At 35.7% G+C, this 14,086-nt stretch overlaps 1 protein-coding gene across 5 annotated transcripts in view; it reads right to left on the minus strand.

The window, feature by feature from the left end:
* The window catches only part of Sfmbt1 (Scm like with four mbt domains 1), a 139,999-nt gene that overhangs the window by 34,992 nt on the left and 90,921 nt on the right, over window positions 1–14,086 (minus strand). For 4 of the 5 annotated variants that reach the window (XM_046452845.2, XM_046452843.2, XM_058582135.1 and 1 more), the window contains 5 exons: window positions 12,394–12,482; window positions 3,899–4,145; window positions 3,195–3,289; window positions 2,636–2,737; window positions 876–1,026 (listed from right to left, as the gene is read on the minus strand). In XM_046452845.2, coding sequence (XP_046308801.1) covers window positions 876–1,026; window positions 2,636–2,737; window positions 3,195–3,289; window positions 3,899–4,145; window positions 12,394–12,482 — 684 coding nt within the window. The remainder of the gene's footprint in view (window positions 1–875; window positions 1,027–2,635; window positions 2,738–3,194; window positions 3,290–3,898; window positions 4,146–12,393; window positions 12,483–14,086) is intronic. The other variant, XM_058582136.1, reaches the window with a different exon arrangement.

A 14,086-nucleotide genomic window follows, 5' to 3' on the forward strand; every position in this document is an offset into this window, starting at 1 on the left:
GTATTTCTCCTTGAAGAGACTGTGTTGTGCTCATTTTTGTCTCCCCAGTGATAAGCTCAATATTTGGTTCATAGCAAACATTCCATAAATGTTTACTAGCTGAATGGAAAGCAAAAGGTTTGAGTTTACAGCTTGTTAACACAAAAGAGTACTTCTATAGCTCAGAGTTTCAGCAATCAACATTTAGAAAGTGAAGCCATGCTTACCAAAAACCTACTAATGAAGTACACATAGACCACTGCTCAAACAATCAGATTCGCTGATATAAAAGATCAGATAGTCATCTGACATTTTCCAGATACTCCAGGTTTAAAAATATTAAAAACTTCAGTCAAGCTCAACTAAATCATAATTAAATGCCTTGATTAAAAGGTCAGAGATTATATTTTGAAAGTTGAAAACACTAGGAAAATAAACTTTAATTTTCCTACCTAAAGCCTCTGAGTCCTACTCTTGACCACAACTTCCCACAAGGCCCAGATACCTAAAAATTAATAACCTACATTACAGTTCTAGCTGTTAAAGCCTCTTCTCACAAGCCACTCTCAAAGTTCAGCATGCATCCAAACCCACCCTTCTGTGAACTCCTAACAGGACACAAGATGGAATGGACTAAGGAGTCAGCACAGAATCTGAACTTGAACCAGACCTTCTGGTTATGCAGATATATGCATCAAATACAAGAAAAGTACACACTTAAGAGATTCTTAGCTTTATAACTTTTAAAATGTAAATATATGGAATCTAGACCTTCATTTACACTTGTCTGAGGCCCCCCAAATATTAAGAACATCAGGAGAAGGACAAAAGATTCTAGCAATTCCACCTAACATATCTCATCTCAAGAAACAACACAGAAGAGTACAAATGTGCACCTGGAGGTGGGCTGATGTGTAGACCATTCTTCAGACTCCACTGCACAGGGAAGATGCCAGGACTGTTGACATGGCACACAAATGATCGCCGTGCATGGTCCCCAGGTCGCAAGTCATCCATTTCCACCAGAAAGTACTTCTCATCAAAAACCTATACACACAACAAATAAAACACACAATGTGTGTGTGTGTGTGTGTGTGTGTATAAATGTATATACACACGTATACATATATGTGTTTTTCCTTGGCATAGTCAAACAAGTCACAAGAGTTCATAGTCCCACTGGGTATTAATAATGCTAAACAACTGATAAATGTTAACTCAATATCAGGTAATATTTTAATTATATGCTTTTCATATATTAATCCAACTTTAATCTTCCTAACAATCTAGGTACATTATTAACTTAACCTTGCAAATTAAGGGAAAAGAGTTTAAAGAAATGTTAAATAACTTGCCCTAGGGTACAAAGCCAAGAAAATGAGAATCTGGATTCAAACCAAGTAGTTGGTCAAAATTTAGTTTACAAGGGATCAACCACACTAGTATTATGTGAATGTATCCCTCCAAAGCTGCTGTTAATGCAAGAATATTCAGAGATAAAATGATCATATGTTATGAGAGCTATAACAATTAGTCGATCCTAGTCTGAATGAACTGAATGAGTGGTAACTGTAGGCAGGTGGGGTGTAACTGAAGGAGGTGGGTCACTGGGGTGTGCCCTAAAAGGGTCATTCTCCTGTGGCAGGTTCCCCCCACCTCTCTCTGCTTCCAGACTGTGTCATGAAGTGAGTAGCTTTCCTCCACCAGCCCATTTTACTAGGATGCACTACCTCGTCTTGGGCCCAAAGCAATGGAGTTGGCCATCTATGGACTGAGCCATGAATCCCAAATAAACATTTCTTCTAAGTTATTGTTAGTATTTTTGTTACAGTGATACAAAAGCTGACTAAAACAATTTAAGTTTTTAGATCCTAACCCAGTTTCAAATGCCAAAGAAGAGAAAATAATGAACTTCTTCTGGCTCTTAACCAGCCCATATTTCTGAAAGATTCCAAATAGGGTCTTAGGACCTTACTTACAGATTCAGAATCCCTCCTTGCTCTGAGGATAATCTTCTGGCAAGACAAGGAAATTTACATATCTATATGGGTCAGATGATTTATCATTCAAGCAATTATTGTCTAGTTATGCTCCAACATAGGTTATACTTTCAGTAAATGAACTTCTGCTCTAGTCTTAAACTGAAACCCCTCCTTTATGTAGTAAACAAGTAACTGAGCCTTGACAAAATGCTCACCTCTTGAGGATGCTCCTGGTAAGGGCCTTTCTTTTGTCAGATTTCTGAACAATTAAAGTCTGAATTTGGAATAATGGTCATAGCCATCCCACTGCTAGATCTTGTGATGCTAATTGCCCCCACACACCTCCTCATTGTAAGAAGCCCTGCATCTGGTTGAATGCTTGCTGATGATACTACCTGCCTCCAAACTTTATAGACACTAATGCCTACTAGGATTACTCCAAAGAATGGGTGAGAGGTCACCATTCTGCTGCCCTGGCCCTAGTCTGCATTGGCTGGTTAGGGCTACCAAGCTCTAAAGAAGTGAGAGATCACAGAAAGCTGGAAATATAATACGAAATGTGCATAGAAGTAATTCTGACCAAATTAGTAGAGTATAAAGATTAGAACCCTACGATTTCCTACAACAGTCACCCTGATGGATATTCTTACCAAGGAGAATTGCTCCCACTTTACCTTAATGACTGTAGCAGGAGAGATCCCAAAAGGAGACCAGGGGTCCACAGCTTCCAATTTCATATTTACAGAGAATGTATGAATGCCAATAACTTGTTTATCCTGAAATGCAAACACCAAAAGGGAATAAAAATACAGTGTTTTTTATATTAGTTTTATGTTCATATGTAACTGAATATTGTTCTAATTAATTCAAATAAAGGAACTAATTTTTTTTCCCCTGGAAAAAAACTGTTCAGGATCAAACAACAGAGAAAGTACTCCTATTCACTACATTTGAAACATAAGAAACATCTGGAAGAAAAACCAAAAACATTTTATAGTAAAGTAGGTCTATGTATTTAGGAGTAGAAAATATAACATGGGGAGAACACACAGACAAATGTTGGAAGAAAATAAGGGTGATCCTTCCTCCAACCTTAACCCCTCCTCCCCAAGACAGAAGCCCATAGCACTCCTACCTCCAGGGGTTATTTTTCACTTCTCTCTTCCCCAAACTGCTTTGCTTTACTCTATTGTAAGGAGATGAATACCTATTTATCACATGTTTTTGTTTTACCTTAAATAAGTAAGATGGTAATGGCTCTTCCTCTTCCTCTTTCACTTTAGCCAAAATCTCTTGCCACTCAGTTTCATTTTTCAGATGTTTGATGGCTTAAGACAAGACAAAATGCTTTAGAAAACCTATACACTTTTTAACTATTCTGAAAGCATTCACATAAACAACAACAAAAACTTTCCACTGGAAATTGTCCCATTAGTTTACACCCATCTTCACTCAAAAGCACTTGCACCTTAACCTCAGTACTAGGCTTTGTGAAAATACCTAAGTTTACTGTTGTAAACTATAAAATAATATAATACACATCCAAACAAGGGCACATAATAAGTGCATATTTATATAAATAACAATTTATTATTGTAATTTCCTTTAAAACAAGTTGCTAAGAACTCAATTTACTGTATACATCTATCTGAATGCTACCTAGAGAATTTTTTTTCTTTAATCTGATAAATGGTCAGAATAGGTTAGGTAAGAGTTTCTGAGGCATATCAATATGTGTGAGGTATATTATAAGTGCAAGAAAAGTAAAAGAAAAGCAGGCAATTCATAACACCACATATATTTGTGTCAATCTCTTCTATGTGAATAAAAGCTTTTAAAATATGTAGAACACATTTTTTCAGTCACATAGATATTAATACTAATATGATATAACAATAATGTAATAGTTGATAGAAAAATTCTATATTAGTTTTCACCTAATGGGGGCTGAAGCTCATATCCTTGTTGAGCAGCCCAACCAACATGATGAAGAAATGGATCCAAGTAATACAACCAATGTTCAAAATTGTTGGGACTTTCAAGTCCTTCATAACACAGCTTCAGCCGTCCCCCAATGTTTTCTACTACAGTAACAATCCAAGTGCTTAAAGTGTCCCGAAAAGCTTGGCATTCTAGCCTGGATCCTGGAGCAATGAGATCTAAGGGATTCCGTCCATTACGGAGCTGTAGGTTAAAAAAGTAAAATGGTTAAATAAGAAAAGTTAACATGGTATTTTTTAAAAGTTCTAAATGATCCCAAACCATCCTTCATATTTTTTATTCATTCAAAAGCCAGTTACATCAAATTGTCTGCTATCATGCAAGGCTCTTATAGTATTACTTTTAGATGATATGGAAATCTTTTAAAGAATACCTACAATAAAATTATTCTAACAAATTTCTCTAGAATATTATTTAGCTCATTTACTAAGAATTTTTTAAATGTAATTATTGTCTAATTATAAATGGAAAACTGATTATCATTAAAGAAAAAAAAATCCAACAGGTCAAAGTCTCCTATAATTTCACTTCTAAGAAAGAACCAGGGTAAGTATTTGTCATATACTCTTTGTCTTCAAAGAATTCATTATCCACCTCTTTCTCTTCTATTTTTTTTCAAAATGGGAACACCTTATACTGTTTTTTAATTTGTTCTTCATGTAACACATCAAAACATCTTTTTATTATATCAAATGTAAATCTTCCTCATCTTTTAAACTGTTTTATGATATTTCTTATTATAAGTGGGCAATAGTTCATCCACTTTCCTTCTGATGGCATTTTGCTTGTTTCTGATTTTTTACTCCTTTCAGAATGTTTTAATGAACACAGTAAGAACTTTTGACTACATGAAAGAAAGTGAAAATTCAATTCTATCTAGATATATATTAAAAACAATAATAAAGAATAAAAAAGGAAGTGCTAGGGATGTAGCTCAGTGGTAGAGCATTTGCCTAATATGCTCAAGATCTGGGTTCAATCCCCAGTACCAAAAAATTTTTTTAAAAAGGAGGAAGGAAGGAAGGAAGGAAGGAAGGAAGGGAGGAGGGGACTGGGAATGTGGGAGAGCATATGCTTAGCATACATGAGGACCTAGGTTCAACCCTTAGCACTGCAAAAATACTCATTCCAAAGTCATCACCTAATCATCTCTTAATACTCAACCTAACGCCTTTTTCTGAGTAAGAACTGCTCAGTGAAACTGCCATATCCAGGTATAGAAAAGAACTTATGAATGCATTAGGGAACACATTCATAGTTAAATATTTCCATACAGAAGAACCGTGATCAATAAAGAGCAGAATATTTTAAATGGGCACAGTGGCACATGCTTGTAATCCCAGGAGGTCAGGAGGCTGAAGCAGGAGGATTGGGAGTTCAAAGCCAGGCTCAGCAATGGAAAGGCACTTAGCAACTCAGTGAGACCCTGTCTCTAAATAAAATACAAAATAGGGCTGGGAATGTGGCTCAGTGGTCAAGTGCCCCTGAGTTCAATCCCTGGTACATCCCCCCATAAAAGAGAGAGAGAGAGAGAGAGAGAGAGAGAGAGAAAAGAAGAAGAAGAAGAAGAGAAGAATATTTTATCAATTCATTTTTTTTCCTGATTTCATTCATTCATTCAAATTTTACTGAGTATTTGGTATATATCAGAGCACAAAAAATAAAGAATAGCTTGAAATAGTGTTTATCAGACAAGATTTAAAAGGGCATGTGAACAGATCACAGAATTAGATTTAAGAGCTAAAACTATAACTATAAAATATGTAGAAGAAAATATAATACTGTCTTCTTGACAGCACAATTTTTTTTCAATGATATAATAGCAGAAAAATTCCCAAACCTAAAGAATAGAATGGAAAATCAAACACAAGTGGCATACAGGGCCCCAAATGTACAAAATTACAGCAGACCCACACCAATAAACATTATAATGAGAATGAATAATACAGAAAATAAAGATAAAATCTTAAAGGCCATGAGAGAAAAAAAATCAAATTACATATAGGGGGAAACCAATTCAAATCTCAACGGATGTCTCAACGCAGACTCTCAAAGTTATGAGGTCCTGGAATAATAAATTTCAAGCTCTGAAAGAAAATGGATGCCAACCAAGAATTTTATATCCAGCAAAATTAAGTTTCAGATTTGAAGATGAAATTAAAACCTTCCATGATAAACAAAAATTAAAAGAATTCACAAGTAGAAAGCCTACACTACAGAACATTCTCAACAAAATATTCCATGAGGATAAAGTAAAAACCAGGAAAGGGAAAATTTACACTAAAAAAATATTCAACCAAAGGAGAACTAAATCAAATTAAAAACCATAAATAAGTCAAAATGATAGGGAATACAAATTATATTTCAATAATAACCTTGAATGTTAACAGCCTAAATTCATCAATCAAAAGACATAGACTGGCAGATTAGATTAAAAAGCAAGACCCAACATTATGCTGTCTTCAAGAGACTCACCTCATGGGCAAAGACATTCACAGGCTGAAGGTAAAAGGAAGGGAAAAAAACATATCACTCATATGGATTGCATCAACAAGCAGAGGCTTCCATCCTCATCTCAGATAAACTAGACTTCAAACCAAAATTAATCAGAAGAGACAAAAAAGGATATATCATACTTCTTAAGGGAAGTATATATCAGCAGGACATGACAATTATAAATATTTATGCCCCAAATAATGCAACATCTATATACATCAAACAAATCCTTCCCAACTGCAAGAATCAAATAGACCACAACACAATAATACTGGGTGACTTTAACAAACCTCTCTCACTAATGGACAGATCTTCCAAACAAAAACTAAATAAACTACAGAACTAAATAATGCAATGGATAATTTACGCTTAACAGACATATATAGAATATTTCATCTATCAACAAGTGAATATATTTTCTTCTCGGCAGCACATGGCTCTTTCTCTAAAATAGACCATATCTTATGCCACAAAGCAATTCTTAATACATACAAAAAAAAAAAAAAAAAACGGAGACAAAACCCTGCATTCTATCAGATCACAATGGAATGAAATTAGAAATTAACGACAAATTAAAAGAACGAATGGAAACTAAATATTGAATGACGAATGGATAGTAGAAGAAATCAAGCATGAAATTAAAAAAATTCTTAGAGGTAAATGAGAACACTGATACAACATATCAAAATCTCTGGTATAGTATGAAGGCAGTACTAAGAGAAAAGTTTATTGCACTGAGTACATTCATTAAAAGAATCAACAGTCAACAAATAAATGACCTAAAACTGTATCTCAAAGCCCTAGAAAAAGAAGAATAAATCAACGCCAAAAGCCGAAGACAGGAAATAATTAAAATCAGAGCTAAAATCGATAAAATCAAAACAAAAGAAACAATTTAAAAAACTGACAAAACAAAAAGTTGATTCTTTGAAAAAAAATAAATAAAATAGATAAACCTTTGGCCATGCTGACAAAGAGAAAAAGAGAAAACTCAAATTACTAAAATACAAAATGAAGAAGGAAATATCACAACGGACATGGCTGAAATATAGAAGATAATTAGAAACTATTTTGAAAATTTATACTCCAATAAAATAGAAGACATCAACAAATTTCTAGAGACCTACCGAAACTGAAGGAGGAGGTCACACACAATTTAAATAGATCTATTACAAGTAATGAAATAAAAAACGCCATCAAAAGCCTACCAACAGGACCGGATGTCCTCCGGTGCGGGCAAGGACAAAACTTTTTTGTGTAGAGTTATGCTACCTTAACTATCTAGAGATGCATCTTAACCCTTATGAGCCCTTCAGCGGGACCTGAGGCTGGCTGTCACCTGCGAACCTGCTGACCTTTAATGACCCTCATCTGCTGAGCTCCGGAAGTGCTTGCTCCTCTCCATCTGTCTCCCCGAAATGAATCGGACCCTGGGATAGTGTTGGCAGAAGGCCTGTCAGCCTTCTGATTGGTTCAGCAGATTGGTTCAGAATGCAGGTGAACACATCTGCACTGCACAGCTTGGATGGACACCCCAAGCTGGGCATCCTTTACCTCCAAGAGAGATAAGGGTACCAGTCCCTACCAGAGTGTGACCCCACCAACTGTAGCTATAGGAGGCAAGAAAAGAAGCAGTCCTTTAGATGGTGCCTTGGTGGCCAGTTGGGTGACAATGTGGTGACATCACCCCCAGGGTGACACTTAGACCAGGAACCGCCATCAGGTGGTGTGTGTACAGCAGCACTTGTGGCAAGAGCCTAGGGAACCTCCTGGGAAAGCCTGGGCCTCAAAGGCACTGCCTACCAGGATTTCTTGTGCAGAACATCATGTTTGGGACAGGGCTTCCTGTTCCTGAGGTTGGGGCATTTTGGAAATTTGTAAGGAAAACGGGATGACCTTTCTTAAACTCCAGTGAGAACCTGCACTGGCCGGAAGGGTTAGAAGACATCTTGCTAGGCCTCTGGTTGCTTATAGTGAAATATAGGAACGCATGTTAAGACTGATTTCTACTCTGATGATAACAGGGAGGTGACTTTGTTCCTTTCTTTTGCTTTATTTATAATAAAGAATAAACTGACCACGCATCATTAAAAAAAAAAAAAAAAAAAGCCTACCAACCAAGAAAAGCTCAGGACCAGACAGATTCTCAGCCAAGCTCTGTAAGACTTTCAAAGAATTAACACCAATACTCCTCAAAGTATTCCATGAAATAGAAAAGGAGGGAATCCTTTCAAACTCATTCTTTGAGGGTAATATCACCCTGATACCAAAACCAGACATAGACATACCAAGGAGAGAAAACTTCAGACCAATATCCCTGATGAATACAGATGTAAAAATTCGTAATAAAATTCAGGCAAATTGCATACAAAAATATATTATAAAGATAGTGCACCACGATCAAGTGGGGTTCATCCCAGGATGCAGGGTTGGTTCAACATATGGAAATCAATAAGTATAATTTAATAGACTTAAAAACAAGAATCATATGATCATCTCAACAGATGTAGAAAAAGCATTTGACAAAATACAGTACACCTTCATGTTCAAAACACTAGAAAAACTAGAGATAGTAGGAACATACCTCAACATTATAAAAGCTACCTATGCTAAACCCAAGGCCAGCATCATTCTAAATGGAGAAAAATTGAAAGCATTCCCTATAAAAACTGGAACAAGACAAGGACAATTCCTCTTTCACTACTTCTATTCAACATCATCTTTGAAACTCTAGCCAGAGCAATTAGACAGAAGAAATTAATTAAAGAAATACAAATTACCTATTTGAACTCAAAACTATCATTATTTCCTGATGACATGCCTCTATCTAGAAGATCCAAAAAATTCTACCAGAAAATGTCTAGAACTAATAAGTGAATTCAGTAAAGTAGCAGGATATAAAATCAACATCCATAAATCAAATGCATTCTTATACATCTGTGAATCCACTCAAAGAGAAACTAGAGAAACTACCTCATTCACGATAGCCTCAAATGAAATCAAATCCCTGGAGATCAATCTAACAAAAGAGGTGAAAGACCTCTACAATGAAAACTCCAGAAGACTAAAGAAAGAAATTAAAGAAAACCTCAGAAGATGGAAAGATCTCCCATGTAACCTGGATAGGCAGAATTAATATTGTCAAAATGGCCATATTACCAAAAAGTGTTATACAAACTTAATGCAATTCCTATTAAAATCCTAATGACATTCTTCATAGAAATAGAAAAGACAATCAGAAAATTTATTTGGAAAAATGAGTCTGAGAATAGCCAAAGTAATCCTTAACAAGAAAAGTGAAGCAGGAGGAATCACAATACCAGATCTAGAACCATATTACAGGGACTAAGGTTGTGGCTCAGCAGTAGACCACTTGTCTAGCATGTGCAAGGCCCTGGGTTTGATCTTTAAAAAATTAAAAAAAAAAAAAAAAAAAAAAACTATACTACAGAGCTATAGTAACAAAAATGGCATGGAATTGACACCAAAATAGACTTGTAGACCAATGGAACAGAATAGAGGACACAGACAAACCCACATAAATACAGTTATCGCATATTAGACAAAGGTGCCAAAAAACATTCACCGGAGAAAAGATAGCCTCTTCAACAAATGGTGCTGGCAAAACTGGAAATTGATATGTAGCAAAATGAAATTGAACTTCTATCTCTCCTTGCACAAAAATCAACTCAAAGTGGATCAAAGATTTAGGCACTAGAACAGAGACCCTGCACCTAGTAGAAGAAAAAGTAGGCCCAAATCTTTACCATGTCGGCCTAGGATCTGACTTCCCTAACAAGACCCCTAAAGCACAAGAAGTAAAATCAAGGATCAATAAATGGGATGGATTCAAATTAAAAAGCTTCTTCTCAGCAAAGGAAACAATCAGTAATGTGAGAAGAGAGTCTACAGATAGGGAGAAAATCTTTACCACATGCACCTCCAATAAAGTATTAATCTCTAGGATATATAAAGAACTCAAAAAACTTAACACCAAAAAAACAAATAACTCAATCAATCAATAAATGGGCTAAGGAACTGAACAGACACTTCACAGAAGAAGAAATACAATCAATCAACAAATATATTAAAAAGTGTTCAACATCTTTGACAATTAGAGAAATGAAAATCAAAACTACACTAAGATTTCTTCAGCAAATAGTGATAGTTCGAGTTCTACTTTACCTATTTGTATCCCTTTAATTTCTTTCTTTTGTTTAATTGCTCTGGCTAGAACTACTCTAAGATTTCATCTCACTCCAGTCAGAATGGCAATCATCAAGAATACAGGCAACAATAAATGTTGATGAGGGATGTAGGGAAAAAGGTACACTCATACATTGCTGGTGGAACTGCAAATTGGTACAACCACTATGGAAAGCAGTATGGAGATTCCTCAGAAAACTGGGAATGGAACCACCATTTGACCCAGCTATCCCACTCCTTGATTTATACTCAAAGGACTTAATAAAATCTGCATACAACAGTAATGCAGCCATGTCAGTGTTTATAGCAGCTCAATTCACAACAGCTAAACTATGGAATCAACCTAGGTGTTCTTCAAATGGATAAAACGTGGTATATATATTCAATGGAATATTACTCAGCTTTAAAGAAGAATGAAATTATGGTATTAGCCAGCAAATGGATAGAGTTGGAGACTTATCATGCTAAACAAAATAAACCAATCCCCAAAAACCAAAGTTCGAATGTTTTCTCTAATATGTGAATGCTAATTCACATTAAGGGGTGGGGAACTAGAGAAGAATAGAGTTACCTTAGATTAGGTAGACGGAAGGGAAGGGAAGGGAGGGGAGGGCATGTGGGGATAGGAAGGATAGTAGAACAGAACAGACATTATTACTTTATGTACATATGTGACTGCATGACCAGTGTGATTCTACAACATGTACACTCAGAAAAATGAGAAATTATATCCCATAAGTGCATTCTACTGTCATGTATAACTAATTTAAAAAAAAAATTTAAAACTCTGATCTGTATATCTAGAATGTATAAGAAACTCTTATAATTCAATAATAAAAATATAACCCAGTTTTAAAATGTGCAAAGACACTGCTCCAATAATGAAACATGAGTGGCCAATATGCTTGACCTCATTAGCCCCTTAGGGAAAGGCAAATAAAAATGAGATACCATACTCACTAGAATAGCTATAACCAAAAAGATAACATGTATTGACAAGAAGATAAAGAAACAAAAAAAATCTTTATACATCACAGTTCACATTGCCATACAGAATGCTACAGGTATACTAGAAAGTGACAAGATATGATTTAGAAATTTAATAAACAATAAATTAATTATGTAATCAAGAAATCTATATTCACTAACAAGTTCAAAAGGTATACTAACTTTTTAAAAAATATTTATTTTTTAGCTGTATGTGAACCCAATATCTTTATTTTATTTTTTATGTGGGTGCTAAGGATCGAACCCGGTATCTCAAACATAGTAGGCAAGCACTCTACGAGCCACAACCCCAGCCCTTAAAAGCTACACTAACTTAAAAGGACTGCTGAAAGCAGGTAGGAGTAAGATAGGTCCAATGTATTCTGAGCAAAAAGAAAAAGGGTCTCAAGTTATCTGGTATAAGAGTTACAAATGTACCCTCTGAAGCTGAATCAACACCTGATCAGTTCCATAGTTAAGAGTTTAAAAGACCTCATTTTCCAACTGTGTACAAGAATCTAGAAAACTGGTTTTGTATGTCTTAGCAACAAATCCAGAATCAATATTTTAGGGCACTAAGACAGCCACCAGTTTTCAGTCTCTTAGGATGTTTAAATTTTTCAATACTTATGCCTATGTCTTTAGTAATAATGCTTTTCTCCTTCAGAGCAGCATATTAGCAACCAATTTATTTCTTTGCAAACGTTTTTTCCATGCTGGTTTGAAATGTAGTAATACTTACGCCCTCTAGCAGCGGAACAGGAGGACTACAAGCTCCTATCAAGGTCTGCTGCAGAAATGTATCCCAATCTGACACTTTATCTCTGATGCCTAGATTTAAAAAAAAAAAAAAAAAAAGACTGTTACTCATGTGTCAGCCAAAGAACACAAAGGAACTAAACACATGGTAATGGCTTTGAGATGTGTTTTTCATTTTAAAATCTAAGACTTCAATGCATTGTTTCTTCAGCAGCTTGAAAAGATAAGACCAAAAAAAAAAAAAAAAAAGTCCTCATAGATAGAACTTCTTTGTGATTAATTTAATAAGAACTGTGTAAAAAACAAAGAGAATAGGTGTTGTAAACAAAACAACTCAGTGATGGGTGTGGTGGCACCTGTAATCCCAGTTACACAGAAGACTGAGAGAGAAGGATGGCAAGTTCAAGACCAGTCTTGGTGACTTAGCAAGATTCTATCTCGATATAAAAAAGTAAAAAGGGCTAGAATACAGCTCAGTACATTATCCCTGGGTTCAGTCCTCACTACTGAAAAAAAAAAAAAAAAAAAAAAACAGGGAAGGAGGAGGAGGAGGAAGGAAGGACAATGGACAAACTTCTGGTTACTCCAATTTGTCCAAAAGGTGCCTACTTTATTTTATTATGCTAATTTTCAAACATACAGAAAAAGGTATATTGAATCCTCCTGTACCCTAGTTTCAACAACCTTGACCTCATAAGATAGGCTGCTTCATCTAGAGGAGTTAGCAAACTACCACCTGTGCGCTAAATCCAGCCTGCTGTCTATTTTTGTAAAGAAAATTTTACTGAAACATAACAAATTTATTGCCAAAAGCTTAGTCCTTCTCTCAGATCCCAATCCAATAATGAGGACACAGTTTTAAGAAAAAGGAAAAAGAAGGTTTTACTGCTTTGCTATCAAACGAGAAAAACAGGGAGTGCCTATCCAAAATGCTGTGATTCTGCCCATCAGCAGGAATAGGGGGGTTTAAAAGAGGTGATTCAGAGAAAATGACACTAGGGAGGAGAGATCAGAAAGGAGAAAATCGTGGGAAAAAATATCAGGAAGAAAGTTAGGTTTAAAAAAAAGCCCTCCCTGATCTTTTTTTTTTTTTTAATTTTGTTTATTTTTATGTGGTGTTTAGGATCCAACCCAGGACCTCACTGGTAGAGCACTCACCTTGCATGAGTGAAGCCCCGGGTTCGATCCTCAGTACCACATAAAGATAAATAAATATATTGTGTCCATCTACAACTTAAAAAAAAAAAAAAAGACCAGGGAGGAGAAGGTCAAGAAGGAGAAGGTTAAAGAAAATAAGATCCAAGAGGAGAAGATCAGGAAGGAGAAAGTTAGGGAAAAGAAGATCAGGGAGAAGGTTGGGAAAAAGAAAAAAAATATATGTCAAAGCAACAAGGGATACAGTCAAAATATAGAGGGAACCTCTATATAAACAAATGTCAATTTTTTATATATTGTCCATACCTGCCCTCATACCACAAAGATGAAGCAGCTGTAACAGAGGCCATATGACCCACAAAGGCTAAAACATCTACTATCTGGCATTTTTCAGGTAATTTGCCAACTCCTGGCCTATACCTGCACTCACTCCACATCTGTCCAATTAAGAATTACTTGGAGGGTTGGGGTTTGGCTCAGTGGTAGAGCGCTTGCCTAGCACATTCGAAGCCCTGGGTTCA

The sequence above is a fragment of the Marmota monax genome, unplaced genomic scaffold (genome assembly GCF_021218885.2).
Source record: "Marmota monax isolate L192 unplaced genomic scaffold, Marmota_monax_Labrador192_F-V1.1 WCK01_AAM20220418_F8-fsc00042, whole genome shotgun sequence".
Classification (NCBI taxonomy): domain Eukaryota; kingdom Metazoa; phylum Chordata; class Mammalia; order Rodentia; family Sciuridae; genus Marmota; species Marmota monax.